The following is a 24271-nucleotide window of genomic DNA, read 5'->3' as shown; positions in this document are numbered from 1 at the left end:
GCCCCGATACCGCCCCGATACCGCTCCGATACCGCCCCGATACCGCTCCGATACCGCCCCGATACCACTCCGATACCGCCCCACCCCGATACCGCTCCGATACCGCCCCGATACCGCCCCGATACCGCCCCGCCCCGATACCGCCCCGATACCGCCCCGCCCCGATACCGCCCCGCTCCTGCTCCGATACCGCTCCGATACCGCCCCGCTCCTGCTCCGATACCGCTCCGATACCGCCCCGCTCCTGCTCCGATACCGCTCCGATCCGATACCGCTCTGATACTGCCCCGCTCCTGCTCCGATACCGCTCCGATACCGCCCCGATACCGCTCCGATACCGCCCCAATACCGCTCCGCTCCGATACCGCCCCGATACCGCCCCGCCCCGATACCGCCCCGATACCGCTCCGATACTGCCCCGCTCCTGCTCCGATACCGCCCCGCCCCGATACCGCCCCGCTCCTGCTCTGATACCGCCCCGATACCGCCCCGATACCGCTCTGATACTGCCCCGCTCCTGCTCCGATACCGCTCCGATACCGCCCCGCTCCCAACCCGCTCCGATACCGCCCCGCCCCGATACCGCCCCGCTCTGATACCGCCCTCCTCCCAACCCACTCCGATCCCGCTCCGATACCGCCCCGCTCCCAACCCGCTCCCGCTCCGATACCGCCCCGAATCCGCCCCACTACCGCCCCGCTCCCAACCCGCTCCGATACCGCCCCGCCCCGATACCGCTCCGATACCGCCCCGCTCCCGCCCCGATACCGCCCCGATACCGCCCCGCTCCTGCTCCGATACCGCCCCGCTCCCGCCCCGCTCCCGCCCCGATACCGCCCCGCCTCGATACCGCCCCGATACCGCTCCGATACCGCCCCGCTCCCGCCTCGATACCGCCCCGATACCGCTCCGATACCGCCCCGCTCCCGCTCCGATACCGCCCCGCTCCCGCTCCGATACCGCCCCGCTCCCGCCCCGATACCGCCCCGATACCGCTCCGATACCGCCCCGCTCCCGCCCCGATACCGCCCCGATACCGCTCCGATACCGCCCCGCTCCCGCCCCGCTCCCGCCCCGATACCGCCCCGCCTCGATACCGCCCCGATACCGCTCCGATACCGCCCCGCTCCCGCTCCGATACCGCCCCGCTCCCGCCCCGATACCGCCCCGCTCCCGCCCCGATACCGCCCCGATACCGCTCCGATACCGCCCCGCTCCCGCCCCGATACCGCCCCGCCCCGATACCGCTCCGATACCGCCCCGATACCGCCCCAATACCGCCCCGATACCGCCCCGCCCCGATACCGCTCCGATACCGCCCCGATACCGCCCCGCCCCGATACCGCTCCGATACCGCCCCAATACCGCTCCGCTCCGATACCGCCCCAATACCGCTCCGCCCCGATACCGTCCCGCTCCGATACCGCCCCGATACCGCCCCGCCCCGATACCGCTCCGATACCGCCCCAATACCGCTCCGCTCCGATACCGCCCCAATACCGCCACCGCCCCGATACCGCCCCGATACTGCCCCGCCCCGATACTGCCCCGATACCGCTCCGATACCGCTCCGATACCGCCCCGATACCGCCCCGCCCCGATACCGCTCCGATACCGCCCCGCTCCTGCTCCGATACCGCTCCGATACCGCCCCGATACCGCCCCGCCCCGATACTGCCCCGATACCGCCCCGCCCCGATACTGCCCCGATACCGCCCCGCCCCGATACCGCTCTGATATTGTCCGGCCCCACTCCCGCACCCACCCCCAACACCACCGCCAACAGTGCCTGAAAGTGCCGGGAGGCAGATTTCAAAACCAAGAGCTGAATTTCCTGGCTTTTCCCTCTGGGCGACAATAATTCGAACTACTTGCCTGAAACGGGGCTGAAGGCAATTCCCCCTCCCCCCCTTGTATTTATATAGCGCCTTTCACAACCTCAGGATGTCCCAAAGCGCTTTACAGCCAATGAAGTACTTTTGAAGTGTAGACACTGTTGTAATGTGGGAAACACGGCAGCCAATTTGCGCACAGCAAGCTCCCACACACAGCAATGTGATAATGTGACCAGTCTGTTTTAATGATTTTGGTTGAGGGATAAATATTGGCCCCAAGGGTACTCGGGAGAATGCCCCCTCTCTTCTTCAAATAGTGCCCTGGGATTGGTTTTGTCCACCTGAGAGCGCAGACGGGCTTAACGTCTCATCTGAATGTCAGCACCCCCAACAGTGCGGCACTCCCTCAGCACTGCACTGGGAGTGTTCAAAATAGAGATGTCAGCTGAACACATCAAAGCATATGACCATTGATGAGTTAACACTCCTTCATCAGCATACACCGACTGCATTCAAATAGAATGGAAACCTATATTACAATTTTTATAATGCGCGATTTCTCAGTACGTGTTGGCCATGTTTCAAACAATACAGGTATCAGTGCCAACCACAGTTTTTACACAAGTACTTGTAAAGAATGTTGCCATTTGAAAATTGATTGTTCTCTTCCTCTCTTGCTTGCCAAAATAAAATGATTTATCGCAGCTTTATATAAAAAAAAAAGAGATGTTCATTTTGTAGTGCAGCCTGTGGCATGGGTAATGACAGCGGCCACACTGACTTCTCCCACGACCCTTCGAGAAGATTAAAATGGAGCAGGGCCCCAGCGTCTCTCATCCCCTCCAATCATCACGCCTCAGATCTCCCACCACCTCTCCTGAAGGCGCTGCTCAGTGCCGAGCTTATGGCTCACACCCCACCGTAGGCAATTAGGGCCAGACAGGAGAGCCTGGTCTCCAGTCGTCTTGGACCCCCTTGTCACTGGACCACGACCTTGCTCTGCTAAGCCCGTGTGGTGGCCGGTGTGCAATGGCCGCCCCACGTTAAAAGAACTCACGCACAGGCATCTTCCACCCGTCAAAAATTAATTCCCGTATTGGACTGTATAGTCACCTGAGAACTCATTTTTGGATTTCGAGGGGCTGCCTATGATGATGACTGGAGTGTCAGCCTAGATTTTTGTGCTCATGTCTCTGGAGTGGGACTTGAACCCACAACCTTCTGACTAGCAAGAGTGGTACTGTAGTTCAAACATAGTAATTAGGTTACAGCAACAACTTGCATTTATATTGCGCCTTTAACCTAGTATGGCCCTTCACTGGAGTGTAATCTGACAACTAATGACACAAGTTGATATTAGGGCAGGTGACCAAAAAGAGGAAGGTTTTAAGGCGGGTCTTAAAGGAGGAGAGAGGTTGAGAATTTTAATAGGCAAATTTTCTATTTTTCTGTGGCATGAGAATACAAGTTACCTCTTGTAAAAAAAATCCTTTTCAGAAAAATATGAATTTTGCAACTTGGCTCAACTTCAAGCTGTCTGCACTGGAAACAGAGGAAAAGGTGCCCGGTCCTGCTGTGGTGCAAAATGTTGGGGTATTAAAAAGTTATCACCGTGTACTTGCCCCTTCTGGAGTAATTCACACAACACAGACAGTCACTGAATTACAGAATAATAGCGTCTCAAATCAGCGGAGAATGAAGGAGATGGAAAGTGAAAGTTAAAGAGTGTTCACCAAAACGAATTGGCTTGCTAGTCGTCTATCAACATCTCGAATAACTGTACTGCAGTCCAGGTTTAAGGCATCCGGAGGACCCTCTACAGGGTTTGACAGGGTAGATGCAGGGAGGATGTTTCCCCTGGGCTGGGGAGTCTAGAACCAGGGGTCACAGTCTCAGAATAAGGGGTCGGCCATTTAGGACTGAGATGAGGAGAAATTTCTTCACTCAGAGGGTGGTGAGTCTTTGGAATTCTCTGCCCCAGAGGTCTATGAAGGCTCAATCGTTGAGTATATTCAAGACAGAGACCGATAGATTTTTGGATATTAAAGGAATCAAGGGATATGGGGATAGTGCAGGAAAGTGAAGTTGAGGTAGAAGATCAGCCATGATCTTATTGAATTATGGAGCAGGCTCGAGGGGCCGAATGGCCGACTCCTGCTCCGAATTATTACGTTCTTATGACCCATTATATCTTGTCTCTGAGTCGGTGATTCTGGCAGCAAGAGGCGTTTTGCGAGAAATCCGCGGGTGTGCCCGGAGAGAAGATAAATCACGAGCTACAGGTCCGCCATTTCCCCAGTCGCGCAGCCCAGAAAATAAAAAATAAGAAACGGTTTCCTGTGGCAGGCGGGTCGATAACCAGAGGACACGGATTTAAGGTCATTGGCAAAAGTGCCAGAGGCGACATGAGGAGAATTTTTTTACGGAGCAAGTTATTGTTATTATGTGGGAAATGCGGCAGCTAACTTGCGCACAGCAAGCTCCCACACACAGCACTGTGATAATGACCAGATAATCTGTTTTTGTTATGTTGGTTGAGGGATAAATATTGGCCCCAGGACACTGGGGATAACTCCCCTGCTCTTCTTCGAAATAGTGCCCTGGGATTTTTTACGACCACCTGAGAGAGCAGACGGGGCCTCGGTTTAACGTCTCATCCGAAAGACGGCCCCTCCGACAGTGCAGCACTCCCTCAGCACTGCACTGGGAGAGTCAGCCTGGATTTCTGTTTTCAAGTCTCTGGAGTGGGACTTAAACCCACAACCTTCTGACTCGGAGGCGAGAGTGCGCTGAGCCACAGCTGACACTATTGCGTTTTCTAGCCAATCGGACTAAAACTAAATTGAAGTACTGGATGGTATTTTTCGGTAACAGTAGGCGAGAAGATTTTGCAATGTATTACAATGCACAGAGACAATATCATTCTGCCCAACAGGTCTATGCTCCACACAAGCCTCCTCCCACTCTTCATCTCCTGCCGTCACCACCCCATCAACCTTTTACAACACTTCCATCTCATTTAAACCTCGTTCCTCTGTAAATGTAAATGCCAAAAAACAAATAATGGGGGAACATGTCAGCCAGTAACACTGTTGGACCGCTGCCATTTCTGCAAGCTTTTCCACTCGAGCTTGTTGACGCAAGGCCAACACAGGTGGAATCTCAGAGGAAGGGACTTTCCTGAGCTCACTCAGGATTCCACAGAACACTTGCTGCCGTGGGAAATATTCAATCGCTGAATCACCTCTTTTAAAAAAAATTCCACGCTGATTACGACAAAGTTTGAAAATCCAACATTGTATGAAATCACAGAATCATGTGGCACAGAAAGAGGCCATTCATCCCATCCTGACTGTGCCGGTTCATTGACAGAGCTATCCACGTTTCAGTGTAAATCTTTGCAATCTAATTAAAAGAAAGACTTGCATTTATATAGCGCCTTTCACGACCACCGGGCGTCTCAAAGCGCTTTACAGCCAATGAAGTACTTTTGGAGTGTAGTCACTGTTGTAATGTGGGAAACGCGGCAGCCAATTTGCGCACAGCAAGCTCCCACACACAGCAATGTGATAATGACCAGATAATCTGCTTTTGTTATGTTGATTGAGGGATAAATATTGGTCTCAGGACACCCGGGAATAATTCCCCTGCTCTTCTTCGAAATAGTGACATGGGATCTTTTACGTCGGCTCAAAGGTAGTAATCTCCAGGTTACTACCGGTGCCACGTGCTAATGAGTACAAGAATAGAAGGATAGAAAGGATGAACACGTGGCTGGAGAGTTGGTGTAGGAGGGAGGGCTTTAAATTGCTGAGGCATTGGGACCGCTTCTGGGGGAGATGGGACCTGTACAAACCGAACGGGTTGCACCTCAACAGTGCCGGGACCAATATCCTCGGGGAGAGATTTGCTAGTGCTGTTGGGGAGAGTTTAAACTAGCTTGGCAGGGGGATGTGAACCTGAGATCAAATTCAATAGGGAAGGAAATAAAGCTGAAATTGGAAAGCAAGAATGTGACTCTAAGACAGAGGATCAAGGGTTATAAGTAGTAATCAAGGAGGTTTTCCTGTGCTCAATGGTATATACTTCAATGCAAGGAGTCATCATCATCATAGGCAGTCCCTCGAAATCGAGGAAGACTTGCTTCCACTCTAAAAGTGAGTTCTCAGGTGACTGAACAGTCCAATACTGGAATTACAGTCTCTGTCACAGATAGGACAGACAGTGGTTGAAGGAAAGGGTGGGTGGGGAGTCTGCAATGATCAACTCACACTCAACAGGGCTCCACCCTACTGAAGCGGAACTAAACTATAGAACCTGTTCAGCCTTCGTCGCCTCCAGGCCAGATCTAAGACCGTCCCATCCTCTGTCGTCGAGCTACAGTACGCGGACGACGCTTGAGTCTGCGCACACTCAGAGGCTGAACTCCTAGTCATCGTCAACATCTTCACCGAGGCGTACGAAAGCATGGGCCTTACACTAAACATCTGTAAGACAAAGGTCCTCCACCAACCTGACCCTACCACACAGCACTGCCCCCCAGTCATCAAGATCCACGGCGCGGCCCTGGACAACGTGGACCACTTTCCATACCACGGGAGCCTATTATCAGCAAGGGCAGACATCGGCGAAGAGGTTCAACACCGCCTCCAGTGCACCAGTGCGGCCTTCGGCTGCCTGAGGTAGAGAGTGTTCAAAGATCAGGCCCTCAAATCTGGCACCAAACTTATGGTCTACAGGGCTGTAGTGATACCCACCCTCCTGTATGGCTCAGAAACATGGACCATGTACAGCAGACACCTCAAGTCGCTGGAGAAATACCACCAATGATGTCTCCGCAAGATCCTGCAAATCCCCTGGGAGGACAAACACACCAACGTTAGTGTTCTCGATCAGGCCAACAATCCCAGCATCGAAGCGCTGACCACACTTGATCAGCTCTGTTGGGCAGGCCACATTGTCCACATGCCTGACACAAGACTCCCAAAGCAAACGCTCTACTCAGAACTCCTACACGCAAACGAGCCCCAGGTGAGCAGAGGAAATGTTTCAAGGACACCCTCAAAGCCTCCTTGATAAAATGCAGCATCCCCACCGACACCTGGGAATCCCTGGCAAGGAGTATAGCGAATAAGGCGGATGAGCTGAGAGCACAGGTAGACACTTGGGGGTATGACATTATAGCCATTGGAGACATGGCTGAAAGAGGGGCAAGTTTGGCAGATCAATATTTCTGGTTACAGGATTTTTAGACAAGATAGAGAAGGGGGTAAAAAAAGAGGGGATCGCGGTATTAATTAAAGAAACTATTACAGCAGTGAGGAGGGATGATATGTTATAGGGATTGTCAAATGGGGCCATATGGGTCGAACTAAAAAATATAAAAGGGGCGATCACACTGCTGGGCGTGTATTATAGACCCCCAAACAGTGGGAGGGAGATAGAGGAGAAAATACGTCGGCAAATTGCTGTGAAGTCCAAAAACCATAGGGTAGTAATAGCAGGGGATTTTAACTATCCTAATACTGATTGGGACAAATATAGTGTGAAGGGTATAGAATTCTTAAACTGCATTCAAGAGAACTTTTTTAGTCAGTATGTAACACGCCCAACACGGGAGGGGGCGGTTCTGGATTTAGTTTTGGGGAATGAAGCTGGGCAGGTGGAAGGGGTATCAGTGGGAGAGCACTTGGGAACCAGTGACCATAATTCAGTCAGATTCAAGGTAGTTTTGGATAAGGACAAGGATAGACCAGGAATAAAAGTCCCAAATTGGGGAAATGCTAAGTTAAGGAGTGATTTGGCCACAGTGGGCTGAAACAGCTACTGGTGGGTAAATCAGTGTCGGAACAGTGGGAGGCATTCAAGGAGGAGATCCGGAGGGCTCAGGCCAAACATGTGCCCTTAAAGAAAAAGGGCGGGAATAACAATTCTAGAGCCCCCTGGATATCTTTGGCCTTACAGGGCAGGATAAAGAAAAAAAGGGAAACGTATGTCATATACCGACGGCTAAATACTGTATAATCTCTGGAGGAATATAGAAAGTTTAGAGGTATAATTAAAAAGGATATTAGGAATGCTAAGAGAGAACATGAAAAATTCATGGCAAGTAAAATTAGGGAAAACCCAAAGATGTTCTATAAATATATTAAGAGCAAGAGAATAACTAAAGCGTAGGATGTATGAGAAACCATGAGGGTAATCTGTGTGTAGAGGCTGAAGATATTGGTCGGGTTCTTAATGAATACTTTGCATCTGTTTTCACAAAGGAAAAGGGCAATGCAGATACTGCTATCGAGGAGGAGTGTGAAATTCTGGATGAAATAAATATAGTGAGAGAGGAGGTATTAAGGGGTTGAGCAGCTTTGAAAGTGCATAAGTCCCCAGGCCCGGCTGAAATGCATCCCAGGCTGTTGAGCGAAGCAAAAGAGGAAATAGCAGAGGCCTTGACCATCATTTTCCAGTCCTCTTTGGATCTGGGCATGGTGCCGGAGGACTGGAGGACTGCTAATGTAGTACCCTTGTTTGAGAAGGAAGAAAGGGATAGGCTGAGTAATTACAGGCCTGTCAGCCTAACCTCAGTGGTGGGAAAATTATTGGGAAAAATCCTGAAGGACAGGATAAAGGCAAGGATTAATTAGGGACAATCAGCACGGATTTGTTAAGGGAAGATCGTGCTTGACTAACCTGATTGAATTTTTCGAGGAGGTAACCAGGAGGGTCGATGAGGGTAGTGCGTATGATGTAATGCATATGGACTTTAGCAAGGCTTTTGATAAGGTCCCAAATTTCAGATTGGTCATGACGGTAAAAGCCTTTGGATACAGGGAAAAGTGGCAAGTTGGATCCAAAATTGTCTTAGAGGTAGGAAACAAAGGGTAATGGTTGATGGATGTTTTTGTGACGGGAAGGATGTTTCCAGTGGGGTTCCACAGGGCTCAGTACTGGGTCCCTTACTTTTTGTGGTATACATCAATGATCTAGATTTGAATATAGAATATTTGGATATGATTAAGAAGTTTCATATGACACTAAAACTGGTTATGTGGTTGATAATGAAGAGGGAAGTCATGGACTGCAGGAGGATATCAATCTACTAGTCAGGTGGGCAGAGCAGTGGCAAATTCGGTCAGGCAGAGTCAGCATGAATTTATGAAGGGGAAGGCATGTTTGACAAATTTGCTGGAGTTCTTTGAGGATGTAACGAAGAGGGTGGATAAAGGGGAATCAGTGGATGTGGTGTATTTGGATTTCCAGAAGGCATTTGACAAGGTGCCACATAAAAGGTTACTGCACAAGATAAAAGTTCACGGGGTTGGGGGTAATATATTAGCATGGATAGAGGACTGTCTAACTAACAGAGAGTCAGGATAAATGGTTCATTCTCGGGTTGGCAATCAGTAACTAGTGGGGTGCCACAGGGATCGGTACTGGGGCCTCAACTATTTACAATCTATATTAACGACTTGGAAAAAGGGACTGAGTGCAACATAGCCACATTTGCTGACGATACAAAGATGGGAGGAAAAGCAGGGTGTGAGGAGGACACAAAAAATCTGCAAAAGGACATAGACAAACTAAGTGAGTGGGCAAAAATTTGGAAGATGGAGTGTAATGTTGGAAAGTGTGAGATCACGCACTTTGTCAGAAAAAATCAAGAGCAAGTTATTATTTAAATGGAGAAAGATTGCAAAGTGCTGCAGTACAGCGGGACCTGGGGGTACTTGTACATGAAACACAAAAGGTTAGTAAACAGGTACAGCAAGTAATCAGGAAGGCCAATGGTATCTTGGTCTTTAGTGCAAAGGGGATGGAGTATAAAAGCAGGGAAGTCTTGCTACAGTTGTACAGGGTATTGGTGAGGCCACACCTGGAATACTGCGTGCAGTTTTGGCTTCCATATTTACAAAAGGATATACTTGCTTTGGAGGCAGCTCAGAGAAGGTTCACTTGGTTGATTCCGGGGATGAGGGGGTTGACTTATGAGGAAAGGTTGAGGAGGTTGGGCCTCTACTCATTGGAAGTCTGAAGAATGAGAGGTGATCTTATTGAAACATATAAGATTATGAGGGGGCTTGACAAGGTGGATGCAGGGAGGATGTTTCCACTGATGGGAGAGACTAGAACGAGAGGCATGATCTTAGAATAAGGGCCGCCCATTTAAAACAGAGATGAAGAGAAATTTCTTCTCTCTGAGGGTTGTAAATCTGTGGAATTCAATGCCTCAGAGAGCTGTGGAAGCTGGGACATTGAATAAAGTTGAGACAGAAATAGACAGTTTCTTAAACGATAAGGGGATAAGGGGTTATGGGGAGCGGGCGGAGAAGTGGAGCTGAGTCCATGATCAGATCAGCCATGATCTTATTGAATGGCGGAGCAGGCGAGGGGCCGTATGACCTACTCCTGCTCCTATTTCTTATGTTCTTATGTTCTAAATGGAATTTAATTCGAAGAAGTATGAGGTAATGTATTTAGGGGGGCTAATATGGAAAGCATATACACATTAAAAGATAGGCCACTTACGAGTGTAGATTAACAAAGGGACCTTGGAGTGCTTGTCCACAGATCCCTGAAAGTAGCAGGCCAGGAGGATAAGGTGGTTAAGAAGGCATACGGAATGCTTGCCTTTATTGGCCGAGGCATAGAATACAAGAGCAGGGAGGTTATGCTTAAATTGTATAATACACTGGTTAGGCCACAGCTAGAATAATGCGTGCAGTTCTGGTCACCATATTATAGGAAGGACGTGATTGCACTGGAGAGGGTGCAGAGGAGATTTACGAGGATGCTGTCTGGAATGGAGAATCTTAGTTATGAGGACAAATTGAATAGGCTGGGTTTGTTCTCTTTGGAACAGAGGAGGTTGAGGGGAGACCTCATAGGAGGTGTATAACATTTTGTGGGGCCTGGATATAGTGGCTAGCAAGGGCCTATTTCCCTTGGTGGAGGGGTCAATCACGAGGGGGCATAGTTTTAAGGTGGTTGGTGGAAGGTTCAGAGGAGATTTAAGAGGAAGCTTCTTCACGCAGAGGGTGATGGGGGTCTGGAACTCACTGCCTGGAAGGGTGGTAGAGGCAGAAATCCTGACCACATTTAAAAGGTGCTTGGATGGGCACTTGAAGTGCTGTAACCTGCAGGGTTACAGACCTAGAGCTGGGAAGTGGGATTAGACTGGATAACCTCTTGTTGGCTGGTGCAGATACGATGGTAAGTACTGCAGGGAATAGAATACGGCCAGGGTGATCTCCTGGACTAGTTTCGATCGTCTGGATGGGTCGCAGAGAAATTTTCCCAATTTTTTTCCCCAATTGGTCTTGATTTTTAAATCTGGTTTTTGCCTGTCCCGGGAGATTGCATGACTGTGGTTGGGGTGGAGTGTGAAATGTTGCAGTGCAGGGGGTATCGCAGTTGTGTGGGGTGGACTAGTTGGGCTGGGTGCGCTTTACCTTTCCACCATTGTTCATCGGTTTCTAGTTAACCTTCAGGGCTGCTGACCAAGGGCCGTGCGGCTGTTTGTCGGCCGGCGCGGACACGATGGGCCGAAATGACCTTCTGCGCTGTAAATTTCTATGTTTCTATGTCTGAGAGAGCAGGCGGGTCCTTGGATCAACATTGCATCCGAAAGGCGGCACCACCGACAGTGCAGCACTCCACTGGGAGTGTCAGCCTAGATTTATGTGCTTAAGTCTCTGGAGTGGGACTTGAACCCATAACCTTCTAACTCAGAGGCGAGGGTGCTAACCATTGGGCCACGGCTGACACTAAGTCATTAATTAGTCCCACTTCCTTGTTATTTCCCCATAACCGTGCAAACCTCTCTTTACCAAATCTTTCTTTGAGGAAAATTACTATTGAATCTGCTTCCACCACCCTTTTGGGCAATGCATTTCTAGATTATAATTGCTATCTGCATAAACAAGATTCTCCTCATCTCCCCCTCTGGTTCTTCGGTCAATGGTCTTCAATCTGTGTCCCTCTGGTTACTGACCCTCCTGCCACTGGGAGCACTTTCTCCTTATTTACTCTAGCCAAAGAAAACCTTCCTATTACATAGTAAATGATACAATTAGTACCCTGGCTCCTGTCCACTCTTTCAGGCAGCGCAATCCAGATTGTAACAATGGCCGAGTCATTTTTTTTTTAATTCAATTTGGCCGAGCATCCACAGCATTTTCGGGGGAAGCGAGTTCAGGATTTCCACTAGCCCTTGTGTGAAAAAACTAGAGTCAAAAGGGCTAAGTAAATGGATGACAATCATGATGAGAGGGGGTTAGAAGAGTGACATAACTTTGGCTTAAAAGATGGGTTTTTGAGAAGTTTTTTTCAAGGTGGAGAGAGAAGTGCACAACCACAGGACGTCCCAAAATGCTTTACAGCCAATGAAGTTCTTTTTGGAGCGTAGTCACTGTTATAATATGGGAAACACGGCAGCCAATTTGTGCACAGCAAGCTCCCACACACAGCAATGTGATAATGACCAGATAATCTGTTTTAGTGATGTTGATTGAGAGATAAATATTGGCCAGGACACCGGGGAGAACTTCCCTGCTCTTCTTTGAAATAGTGCCATGGGATCTTTTACATCCGCCTGAGAGAGCAGGCGGGGCTTCGGTTTAACTTCTCATGTAAAAGACGGCACCTCCGACAGTGCAGCACTCCCTCAGCATTGCACGGGGAGTGTCAACCTAGATTTTTGTGCTTAAGTCTCTGAAGCCACAACCTTCTGACTCAGAGGTGAGAGTGCTACCCACTGAGCCACGGCTGACAAAAGGCCAGAATTAGCAGACAAAGGGTGCGATGAGGGATATAAGGCTGGAGGAGGCAGCAGAGATAGGGTGGGTTGAGACCATGGAGGAACTTGCTGAAAACAAAAGCCAGAATTTTAAATTGAATGTGTTGGGGGCTCAATATAGGACAGTGGGCAGAGGGACACCCTCAAAGCCTCCCTGATAAAGTGCACTATCCCCACCGACACCTGGGAGTCTCTAGCCAAAGACCGCCCTAAGTGGAGGAAGTGTATCCAGGAAGGTGCTGAGCACCTCGAGTCTCGTCGCCGAGAGCATGCAGAAATCAAGCGCAGGCAGCGGAAGGAGCGTGCGACAAACTTGTCCCACCCACCCTTTCCCTCAACTGCATGGATTTATGAAAGGGAAATCATGCTTGACCAATCTTCTGGAATTTTTTGAGGATGTAACTAGTAGAGTGGACAAGGGAGAACCAGTGGATGTGGTGTATTTGGACTTTCAAAAGGCCTTTGACAAGGTCCCACACAAGAGATTGGTGTACAAGATCAAAGCACATGGTATTGGGGGTAATGTAATGACGTGGATAGAGAATTGGTTGGCAGGCAGGAAGCAGAGAGTCAGGATAAACGGGTCCTTTTCGGAATGGGAGGCAGTAACTAGTGGAGTACCGCAGGGCTCAGTGCTGGGACCCCAGCTCTTCACAATATACATTAATGATTTGGGTGAAGGAATTGAGGGTAATATCTCCAAGTTTGCAGATGACACTAAACTGGGTGGCAGTGTGAGCTGTGAGGAGGACGCTAAGAGGCTGCAGGGTGACTTGGACAGGTTAGGAGAGTGGGGAAATGCATGACAGATGCAGTATAATGTGGATAAATGTGAGGTTATCCACTTTGGTGGCAAAAACACGAAGGCAGAATATTATCTGAATGACGGCAGATTAGGAAAAGGGGAGATGCAACGAGACCTGGGTGTCATGGTTCATCAGTCATTGAAAGTTGGCATGCAGGTACAGTAGGCGGTGAAGGCGGCAAATGGCATGTTGTCCTTCATAGCTAGGGTATTTGAGTATAGGAGCAGGAAGTCTTACTGCAGTTGTACAGGGCCTTGGTGAGGACTCACCTGGAATATTGTGTTCAGTTTTGGTCTCCTAATCTGAGGAAGGACATTCTTGCTATTGAGGGAGTGCAGCGAAGGTTCACCAGACTGATTCCAGGGATGGCTGGACTGACATATGAAGAAAGACTTGATCAACTGGGCCTTTGTACACTGGAGATTAGAACGATGAGAGGGGATCTCATAGAAACGTATAAGATTCTGACGGGACAGGACAAGTTAGATGCGGGAAGAATGTTCCCGATGTTGAGGAAGTCCAGAACCAGGGGACACAGTCTTAGGATAGGGGGTAGGCCATTTAGGACGGAGATGAGGAGAAACTTCTTCACTCAGAGAGTTGTGAACCTGTGGAATTCCCTGCCGCAGAGTCGTTGATGCCAGTTCATTGGATATATTCAAGAGGGAGTTAGATGTGGCCCTTACGGCTAAAGGGATCAAGGGGTATGGAGAAAAAGCAGGAAAGGGGTACTGAGGTGAATGATCAGCCATGATCTTATTGAATGGTGGTGCAGGCTCGAAGGGCCGAATGGCCTACTCCTGCACCTATTTTCTATGTTTCTATGTTTCTATCTGTCACAGGTGGGACTGTCTGTCACTGTGGTTCTCATATTGAACTGTTCAGTCACCTAAGGACTAATTTTTAGAGTGGAAGCAAGTCTTCCTTGATTCCGAGGGACTGTCTATGATGAGTGGGGACAGGGGTGTCCTTGCTGCCCACCATGACCCTTGCATGGCAGGATTTGCGTGAGGGAGTAGATCACAACAATACTCAATGTCGTCAAGTCAAAACTGGTGATGAAAGACTGGACCAATAGTGTGCCATTTCATGCTTGACTTTACAGCCCTCTGACTTCTCGGGATGAAGGTGGTTCTGTACCGGGAAACTGGGTGGGGTAGGAGAACAACAGCAATAGTAACTTGTATTTATATAGCGCCTTTAACATAGTAAAATGTCCCAAGGTGCTTCACAGGAGTAATTTAAGACAAAACAAATAATATTTGACACCGAGCCACATAAGGAGATATTAGGGCAGGTTACCATAAGCTTGGTCAAAGAGATAGATTTTAAGGTAGGTCTTCAAGGAGGAGTGAGAGGTAGAGAGGTTTAGGGAGGGAGTTCCAGAGCTTGGGGCCCAGGCAGCTGAAGTTACGGCCACCGATGGTTGAGCGATTATAATCAGGGATGCTCAAGAGGGCAGAATTAGAGGAACGCAGAGATCTCGGGGGGTTGTGGAGCTGGAGGAGATTACGGAGATAGGGAGGGGCGAGGGCCATGGGGGGATTTGAAATCAAGGATGGGAATTTTGAAATCGAGGCGTTGCTTAACCGGCAGCCGATGTAGGTCAGCGAGCACAGGGGGTGATGGGTGAGCGGGACTTGGAGCGAGTTAGGTCACGGGGCACAGGGGGTGATGGGTAAGTGGGACTCGGTGCGAGTTAGGACACGGGGCACAGGGGGTGATGGGTGAGCAGGACTTGGTGCGAGTTAGGACACAGGGCAGTGAGCACAGGGGGTGATGGGTGAGCGGGACTTGGTGTGAGTTAGGACATGGGGCAGTGAGCACAGGGGGTGATGGGTGAGCGGGACTCGGTGCGAGTTAGGACACGGGGCACAGGGGGTGATGGGTAAGTGGGACTCGGTGCGAGTTAGGACACGGGGCACAGGGGGTGATGGGTGAGCGGGACTTGGTGCGAGTTAGGACACAGGGCAGTGAGCACAGGGGGTGATGGGTGAGCGGGACTTGGTGCGAGTTAGGACACGGGGCAGGGAGCACAGGGGGTGATGGTTGAGCGGGACTTGGTGCGAGTTAGGACACGAGGCAGTGAGCACAGGGGGTGATGGGTAAGCGGGACTCGGTGCGAGTTAGGACACGGGTCACAGGGGGTGATGGGTGAGCGGGACTCGGTGCGAGTTAGGACACGGGGCAGTGAGCACAGGGGGTGATGGGTGAGCGGGACTCGGTGCGAGTTAGGACACGGGGCAGTGAGCACAGGGGGTGATGGGTGAGCGGGACTCGGTACGAGTTAGGACACGGGGCACAGGGGGTGATGGGTGAGCGGGACTTGGTGTGAGAAGGTAAGCAGTGTGATTTGAAGGAGGGCCTTGAAGGTGAAAATTAATCGTGAGCACCATTTTAGGTGAGCGAGTCTTGAGTACAATCTCAAATAGCTCTCAGCATTAACCTGCTCCGTTCCACTTAATGATGTACCAGGAAAAGATCCCCTTTCATTCACCTCCTTTCAAAGAAGAAGTTTCCAAGTATTTTTTCTTTCATTCTCGGGCTGTGGGCGTCACTGGCAAGGCCAGCATTTACGGCCCGTGCCCCGTTGCCCCCGAGAAGCTGGTGAAGGGGCTTGCCTGGTACTTCAGTTCGGAGTTGGTGCTGGATTGGAGTCACATATAGGCCCAGACCTGGCGTGAGCTGGTCATTGGGTTTTCATCAGTTTTCCTGATATCAACTTTTTATTTTCAATTTCTTTTTTAAAACTCCCACGGTGGGACACGGACTCACATTCTCTGGATGATTGGTCCAAGCTTTGGGGTTACTAATCCGGTAACATGATCACTACACTACTGTAGCCTTTCCTCATACCTCAGTTTACTAATAACAGTGATCAGTCACGTACCCTGTCAGCTTCTATGTGGATTGTCAAAGCTTCTAACATTACATTCCTAGCATGATCGGGAGCAGTTCAGTGTTACCGCCCTTATCTTTCTTCATCTTTAGCTGTTAAGCAGAGTGTTCTATTCACAGCTAAAAGGTTTCCAAGAAGTGGAGGCAATAAATACCTTCTGACTGACAAGAGATGATTTCCAAGAGGTGGAGGAATTTCTTCTCTCAGAGGGTTGTAAATCTGTGGAATGTTCTGCCCCAGAGAGCTGTGGAGGTTGGGTCATTGAATATATTTAAGGCGGAGATAGACAAATTTTTGAGCGATAATGGAATAAAGGGTTATGGGGAGCGGGCAGGGAAGTGGACCCGAGTCCACGATCAGATCAGCCATGATCTTATTGAATGGCGGAGCAGGCTCGAGGGGCCAAATGGCCGACTCCTGCTCCTATTTCTTAGGTTCTAAGCAGTAAATAATAGCAATATGCCGTCCAGCCTTGATGAGAACAATAAAAACTACTTGCATTGCTACATTACAACAGTGACTACACTCCAAAAGTACTTAATTGGCTGTAAAGCGCTTTGAGACGTCCAGTGGTCATGAAAGGCACTATATAAATCCAAGATGGAGAAAGATGGCTCTATATAAATCCATTTTGGTGGCAAAAACACGAAGGCAGAATATTAGCTGAATGGCGGCAGATTAGGAAAAGGGGAGGTGCAACGAGGCCCTGGTACATCAGTCATTGAAAGTTGGCATGCAGGTACAGCAGGCGGTGAAGGCGGCAAATGACATGTTGGCCTTCATAGCGAGGGGATTTGAGTATAGGAGCAGGGAGGTCTTACTGCAGTTGTACAGGGCCTTGGTGAGGCCTCACCTGGAGTATTGTGTTCAGTTTTGGTCTCCTAATCTGAGAAAGGATGTTCTTGCTATTGAGGGAGTGCAGCGAAGGTTCACCAGACTGATTCCCGGGATGGCTGGACTGACATATGAGGAGGCACTGGATTGACTGGGCCTGTATTCACTGGAGTTTAGAAGAATGAGAGGGGATCTCATAGAAACATATAAAATTCTGATGGGACTGGACAGGTTAGATGCAGGAAGAATATTCCCGATGTTGGGGAAGTTCAGAACCAGGGGACACAGTCTAAGGATAAGGGGTAAGCCATTTAGGACCAAGATGAGGAGAAACTTCTTCACTCGGAGAGCTGTTAACCTGTGGAATTCCCTGCCGCAGAGAGTTGTTGATGCCAGTTCATTGGATATATTCAAGAGGGAGTTAGATATGGCCCTTACGGCTAAAGGGATCAAAGGGTATGGAGAGAAAGCAGGAAAGGGGTACTGAAGGAATGATCAGCCATGATCTTATTGAATGGTGGTGCAGGCTCGAGGGCCGAATGGCCTACTCCTGCACCTATTTTCTATGTTTCTACAAGTTTTTTTTCTTTATTTCATTTATATAATGACTTTAACATAGTAAAGGTACTTCATAGGAGCATTATTAAAAATAAAATTAACACTGAGCCACACCAGGAACTGTTCAGACAGATGAGTGACATGTTTTAAGGAGCGTCTTAAAGGAGGAGAGAGAGTTGGAGGCGTTTAGGGAGTTCCAGAGCTTAGGGCCAAGGCAGCTGAAGGCACGGCCACCGATGGTAGGGCCTTGAAAATCGGAGATGCACTAGAGCCAAGACCTGGAGGAGTGCAGAGATCTCGGAGGGTTGTAGGGCTGGAGGAAGTTAGAGAGATGGGGGGAGGGGGGAGGCCGTGGAGGGATTTGAACATGAGGATGAGTGTTTTAAATTGGAGGCGTTGTGGGACTGGGAGCCAGTGTCGGTCAGCGGGCACAGGGGGTGAGGGGCGAACGGGACTCGGTGCGAATTAGGACATGGGCAGCAGAGTTTTGGATGAGCTCGAGGGTGGCCAGGAGAGATTTCTCATTCTGTCGTTGGAGGAGCGTTACTCGGACTGCGCACGCTGAACAGCGTTGATTAAAGGAAGAGGGGCTCTAGATCTCTGACCCCCCCCCAACCTCTGCCGAACTGCAAGTCAGCTTGCTCAGCTATGCGGAGGAGCTCTTTATCCTGGTGTAGAATTCCCCAGCTTGTTACAGGTTAGTCCTCGCTCCACAGGAACCTTCATCACTCCAGAGCAGTCCGACCACCCCAGGCTAAACAATGCAAAGGGCGTCTTGATTTTTATCTAGTAACAAAGCAATGCTTCCGGTCAAACCACTTAGCTGCTTTGCCAGACCAGGAATGCTTCAGTGAATTTTTCCATTTGGATTGTAACCTCATAAAAGCTGCACCGCACAGGAAACAATCTCAGTGAGAAGAGAGTGAGCTGTTCAACATTGAGCAGTTTGTGTCAATGCATTTGGCATCATTCAGAAGCCCCACACCACAGTGTTACAATAGCAAAACACCCTTTCATATATAAAAAAATATATAAAAGAAAGGCAATTATTGAGATACAGCCTGAATTTTACAAGCGGTAATTGACCTCAGCAGGTTATAAACAGCTACAATTACTTGGTTGGTCTTATTTAGAGCAACTGCCTTAAAGGGACAGGCCATGTTGGCAGCTGAACATCACACACGCCCTCCCTGACCCCATGCCCTCTCCCCCCATGCACCACCCGTATTGCCCACTGACAATGTCGTGTGATATCAGCGAGTATATTGTAATATCTGCTTCCCTGTGTCCTAACTCACACCGAGTCCAGCTCGCCTATCACCCCCTGTGCTCGCTGACCTACATTGGCTCCCGGTCCAGCAACGCCTCGATTTTAAGATTTTCATCCTCGTGTTCAAAATCCCTCCATGGCCTCGCAGCGCCCGCGTTATCTCTGTAACCTCCTCCGACCCTACAACCCTCCGAGATGTCTGCACCCCTCCAATTCTGCACTCTTGAGCATCCTTGATTATAATCGCTCTACCATCAGTGGCCGTGCCTTCAGGCGTCTGGGCCCCAAGCTCTGGAACTCCCTCCCTAAACCGCTCCGCCTTAAACTCCTTCTTTAAGAAGCTCCTTGAAACCTCCCTCCTTGGCCAAGCGTCCTAATGCCTCTTTTGGCTCAGCGTCAATTTATTTCGCCGGTTGAAGCACCTTGGGACGTGTTTGCTACGTTTCCAGGTGCTGCATAAATGTAAAGCGTTGTTGTTGGAGTTTGGTTGAGCTGACAAGCGTTCTTGCCATTCATGAGGCAATCTCTAGCTCCTCATGGCCGGTTAATGAAAATGCAAAAACTCTGTACTGCTCCCAAACAAATCCAACAGCACACGTGGATCAGACCCCGCTGGGGCTGCTTGTCAAAACTTTATATACCACAGGTGGTTTGCATGTGTGTCTCATTCTGTGCCAACGCTTATATTGTTCTTAAATGAAACCAGCCCACATGCAAAGTGACCTGGTCAAGCACACTCCCCCCCACAAACTGAAAACTTTTTTTGGGGGGGGGTAAATATTAGGTTCTGTTACATTAACCCTTTGAGGTTAAACCTTCTGCCACGTGGACATCATGAGGAAGACGAATAGCACTCAATCTGAACCCAGGGTTAACTTTACAGAGAGACTGAGACACTGCACATTCTGCTTCAGGAGGTTCAGTATCATCTGGTTCCCCCATCGCTGCTAACACAGACACAGACCCAGACACAGGCTCAGACCCAGGCACAGACCCAGACACAGGCACAGACCCAGACTCAGACCCAGACTCAGACCCAGACCCAGACCCAGACTCAGACACAGGCACAGACCCAGACTCAGACCCAGGCACAGACCCAGGCACAGGCACAGACCCAGACTCAGACTCAGACTCAGGCACAGACCCAGACTCAGTGGCTGGCTGGTTCCCGACAACTTCAGTTTATTTCTCTCTCGGTGATGCATGAAAAATCTCAGAGTAGGAAACATTCTCACCTGCAACAGCCCAGACACACAGCCCCAGGAGGCTGTAAGTGCCCCCACTCTCTCTCTGCCCCTTTTGGGACACACACACACACACACACACAGCTCCAATGTGACTGAACAATCCAGAGGACAATTTCTCCAACCCCCCCCCCCCCCAAAACCGGGCTGACATTCCAGCCCCATCCCTGCACGCTTACTCACATTTGCCTCCTTCATAAGGAATCCCGAAGATTTCTCCCTCTCTCTCCTTCACCAAGAACTGAAAGCCGACTGTTCTAGCTGCATGTTGTCTTCCACACGTACTTGCAACAGCAAGGCTCGCTCGCACTGATACCTCTCTCTGTCTCACTCTCTTTCCCCTGCACAAGTGTTTATATATGTTAAAAAAAACAATATAGTCAAGCAGTTTCCTCTCCCAGAACGAGCGGACACGCCTGCTGAAAGTGTTTGGCAGTCATAGGACGCTAGCATCTGGGAGAGAGTGTGTGTGAGAGAGAGAGAGACACACACACAGTCTGCACCAGGAAGGTTTAACACAATGTGCTTGGGGAATGATAGGCAAGGGGATGAACCAGCTTCACACAGATTGCTGTCACCTGCTTGATCTCTCCAAATATCCTCAGTGCCCAAAAGTTTGAATGTGCCGAGTTATCTGTTGGACTTTGTAGCTGTCCCAGAATGCTGACATAGTTAACCCTGCACACACACACACACACAAAAGAGGAAGAGAAGTACATAAAATGATTCAAGAAATAACTTGCATTTATATAGCGCCTGTCAATACCTCAGGACATGCCAAAGCTCGACACAGCCAATGAAATATTGTTTATCCCCAGTCCCCAAGTGTGGTCGCTGTTGTGATGTGGGAAATGCAGCAGTCACTTTGGGCACAGCAAGTCTCCACACACAGCAATGTGATAATAAAAAGGTAATCTGTTTTTATTGATGTTGTTTCAGGGATAAATATTAGCCCCAGGTCACCGGGGATAACTCCCCTGCTCTTCTTCAAAATAGTGGCCGCGGGATCTTTTACATCCACCTGAGTGAGCAGACAGAACCGCAGGAATCATGACATAGGCAACCTCTGACAATTCCGTGGCTCACTTCAGTTCTGTTATATATGTATACTTGCATTTACTCTGTACAGCAAGCAGAGGGCTCATCCCCTGGAGTCCCAAGGGATCCCATAATCCCTTGGAAGCACAGGTATTTAAGGAGGCTTCACAGGTTGGAGAGGCAGTCTGGAGACCTGCAATAAAAGACTAAGGTCACACTTTACTTTGAGCTCACAGTGTTCAGTCTGACTATTTCTCCATACATTACAACTGGCGACGAGATACAGATAGCGAACCCAAAGATGCAGAGAACAGTGGGCATCCTGAAGAAATTTTCGGAGGGAGATGATTGGGAAACTTTTGTGGAGCGACTCGACCAATACTTCGTGGCCAATGAGCTGGATGGGGAAGAGAACGCTGCCAAACGAAGGGCGATCCTCCTCACCATCTGTGGGGCATCAACGTATGGCCTCATGAAGAATCTGCTCACTCCAGCGAAACCCACGGAGAAATCATACGACGATTTGTGCACACTGGTCTGAGAGCATTTGAACCCGAAGGAAAGCGTTCTGATGGCGAGGTACAGGTTCTACACCTACAAAAGGTGTGAAGGCCAGGAAGTGGTGAGTTATGTCACCGAGCTAAGAAGCCTTGCAGGACATTGCGAATTTGAAGGACATTTCGAGCACATGCTCAGAAACTTTTTCGTACTTGGCATTGGCCACGAAACTATACTTCGCAAACTTTTGACTGTAGAGACCCCAACCTTGAGTAAGGCCATAGCGATAGCCCAGGTGTTCATTGTCACCAGTGACAATACGAAACAAATCTCTCAGCACACAAGTGCTGTTACAAGTACTGTGAACAAAGTGATGTTGTTTTCGAATCATAACGTACAGGGCAGGTCACACATACCTGCAGCTACACGTCCGCAGATGTCTCAGAGTCCACCATCAAGGGTGATGAATGCAAGGCCGTTAATACCTTGTTGGCGCTGTGGGGGTGATCATCGTTTCCATTCATGCCGCTTCAAAGGATACGTTTACAAGGGCTGTGGAACAATGGGACACCTCCAACGAGTGTGCAGGCGAGCTGCAAAGCCTGTTAAACCTGCAAACCACCACGTTGCAGAGGAGGACAGATCCACGGAGGATCACTATGAACCAGAGCCTCAGATAGAGGAGGCAGAGGTATATGGGGTGCACACATTCACCACAAATTGTCCCCCGATAATGCTGAATGTTGAACTAAATGGACTCCCGGTGTCAATGGAGCTGGACACAGGCGTGAGCCAGTCCATCATGGGCAAAAAGACTTTCGAAAGATTGTGGTGCACAAGGCCTCGAGGCCAGTCTTAACCCCAGTTCGCACAAGACTAAGAACTTACACAAAACAACTGATTCCTGTAATCGGCAGTGCTACCGTAAAGGTCTCCTATGATGGAGCGGTGCACAAACTACCACTATGGGTGGTACCGGGCGATGGTCCCACGCTGCTCGGCAGGAGCTGGCTGGAACTGGGATGACGTCTGAGATCTATCGCCCGCTGACGACACTTTGTGCGCCCAGGTCTTAAACAAATTTCCTTCATTGTTCGAACCAGGCATCGGGAAATTCCAAGGAGCAGAAGTGCAGATCCACCTAATTCTGGGGGCTCGACCCATCCATCACAAGGCGAGAGCAGTACCGTACATGATGAGAGAAAGGGTAGAGACCGAGCTAGACCAGCTGCAAAGAGAGGGCATCATTTCCCCGATCGAGTTCAGCGAGTGGGCCAGTCCTATTGTCCCAGTCCTCAAGGGATACAGCAACATCAGAATCTGTGGCGATTACAAAGTAACTATCAATCGTTTCTCCTTGCAGGACCAATACCCACTACCAAAGGCCGATGACCTCTTTACAACGCTGGCGGGAGGAAAGACGTTCACGACGCTGGATCTGACTTCAGCCTACATGACGCAGGAACTGGAGGAATCATCGAAGGCCCTCACCTGCATCAACACGCACAAAGGTTTATTTGTTTATAACAGGTGCCCGTTTGGAATCCGATCAGTGGCGGCGATATTCCAGAGAAACATGGAAAGCTTAGTGAAGTTGGTCCCGCACACCGTGGTCTTCCAGGACGACATCTTAGTCACAGGTCGGAACACAGTCGAGCACCTGCAGAATCGGGAGGAGGTTCTTAGTCGACTCAACTACGTGGGGCTCAGGTTAAAACGCTTGAAGTGTGTTTTCCTGGCGCCTGAAGTGGAGTTCCTGGGAAGGAGGATTGCGGCGGACGGCCTCAGGCCCACCAACACAACATGATAGCACCGAGGACACAGAACGTGACGGAGCTGCAGTCGTTTCTGGGACTCCTGAACTACTTTGGTAACTTCTTACCGGGTCTCAGCACACTGTTAGAACCATTACATGTCTTACTATGCAAAGGGGATGAATGGGTTTGGGGCTAAAGCCAAGAAAATGCCTTTGTAAAAGCGAGAAAATTGTTATGCTCAAACAATTTGCTTGTATTGTATGATCCATGTAAGCGTTTGGTACTAGTATGTGATGCGTCGTCATATGGCGTGGGGTGTGTATCGCAACAAGCTAATGATTTCGGAAAACTGCAACCGGTTGCTTATGCATCCAGGAGTCTGTCTAAGGCTGAGAGAGCCTACAGCATGATTGAGAAAGAAGCGTTAGCGTGTGTCTATGGGGTAAAGAAAATGCATCAATACCTATTTGGGCTAAAATTCGAATTGAAAACTGACCATAAGCCACTTATATCCCTGTTTTCCGAGAGTAAAGGGATAAATACCAACGCATCGGCCCGCATCCAGAGATGGGTGCTCACGTTGTCCGTATACAACTACGCCATCCGCCACAGGCCAGGAACAGAAAACTGCGCCGATGCTCTCAGTAGGCTGCCATTGCCCACCACGGGGGTGGAAATGGCGCAGCCCGCAGATCTAGCCATGGTTATGGAAGCATTTGAGAGTGAGCAATCACCCGTCA

The 24271-nt window shown here is 49.6% G+C and overlaps 1 protein-coding gene across 1 annotated transcript in view; it reads right to left on the bottom strand.

Moving 5' to 3' along the window:
- kitlga (kit ligand a) overlaps positions 1-20650 on the bottom strand; it is a 168601-nt gene extending 147951 nt beyond the window's left edge. Inside the window, exon 1 of the mRNA XM_070901528.1 lies at positions 20422-20650. Within this exon, the coding sequence (XP_070757629.1) occupies positions 20422-20436 (15 nt within the window). The 5' untranslated portion in view covers positions 20437-20650. The remainder of the gene's footprint in view (positions 1-20421) is intronic.
- Between the last annotated feature and the right edge of the window lie 3621 nt (positions 20651-24271).

Source organism: Pristiophorus japonicus, chromosome 15 (genome assembly GCF_044704955.1).
Source record: "Pristiophorus japonicus isolate sPriJap1 chromosome 15, sPriJap1.hap1, whole genome shotgun sequence".
Lineage (NCBI taxonomy): Eukaryota > Metazoa > Chordata > Chondrichthyes > Pristiophoridae > Pristiophorus > Pristiophorus japonicus.
The sequence above is the reverse complement of the archived record's forward strand: the minus strand, read 5'-3'. Positions and strand labels throughout refer to the sequence as shown.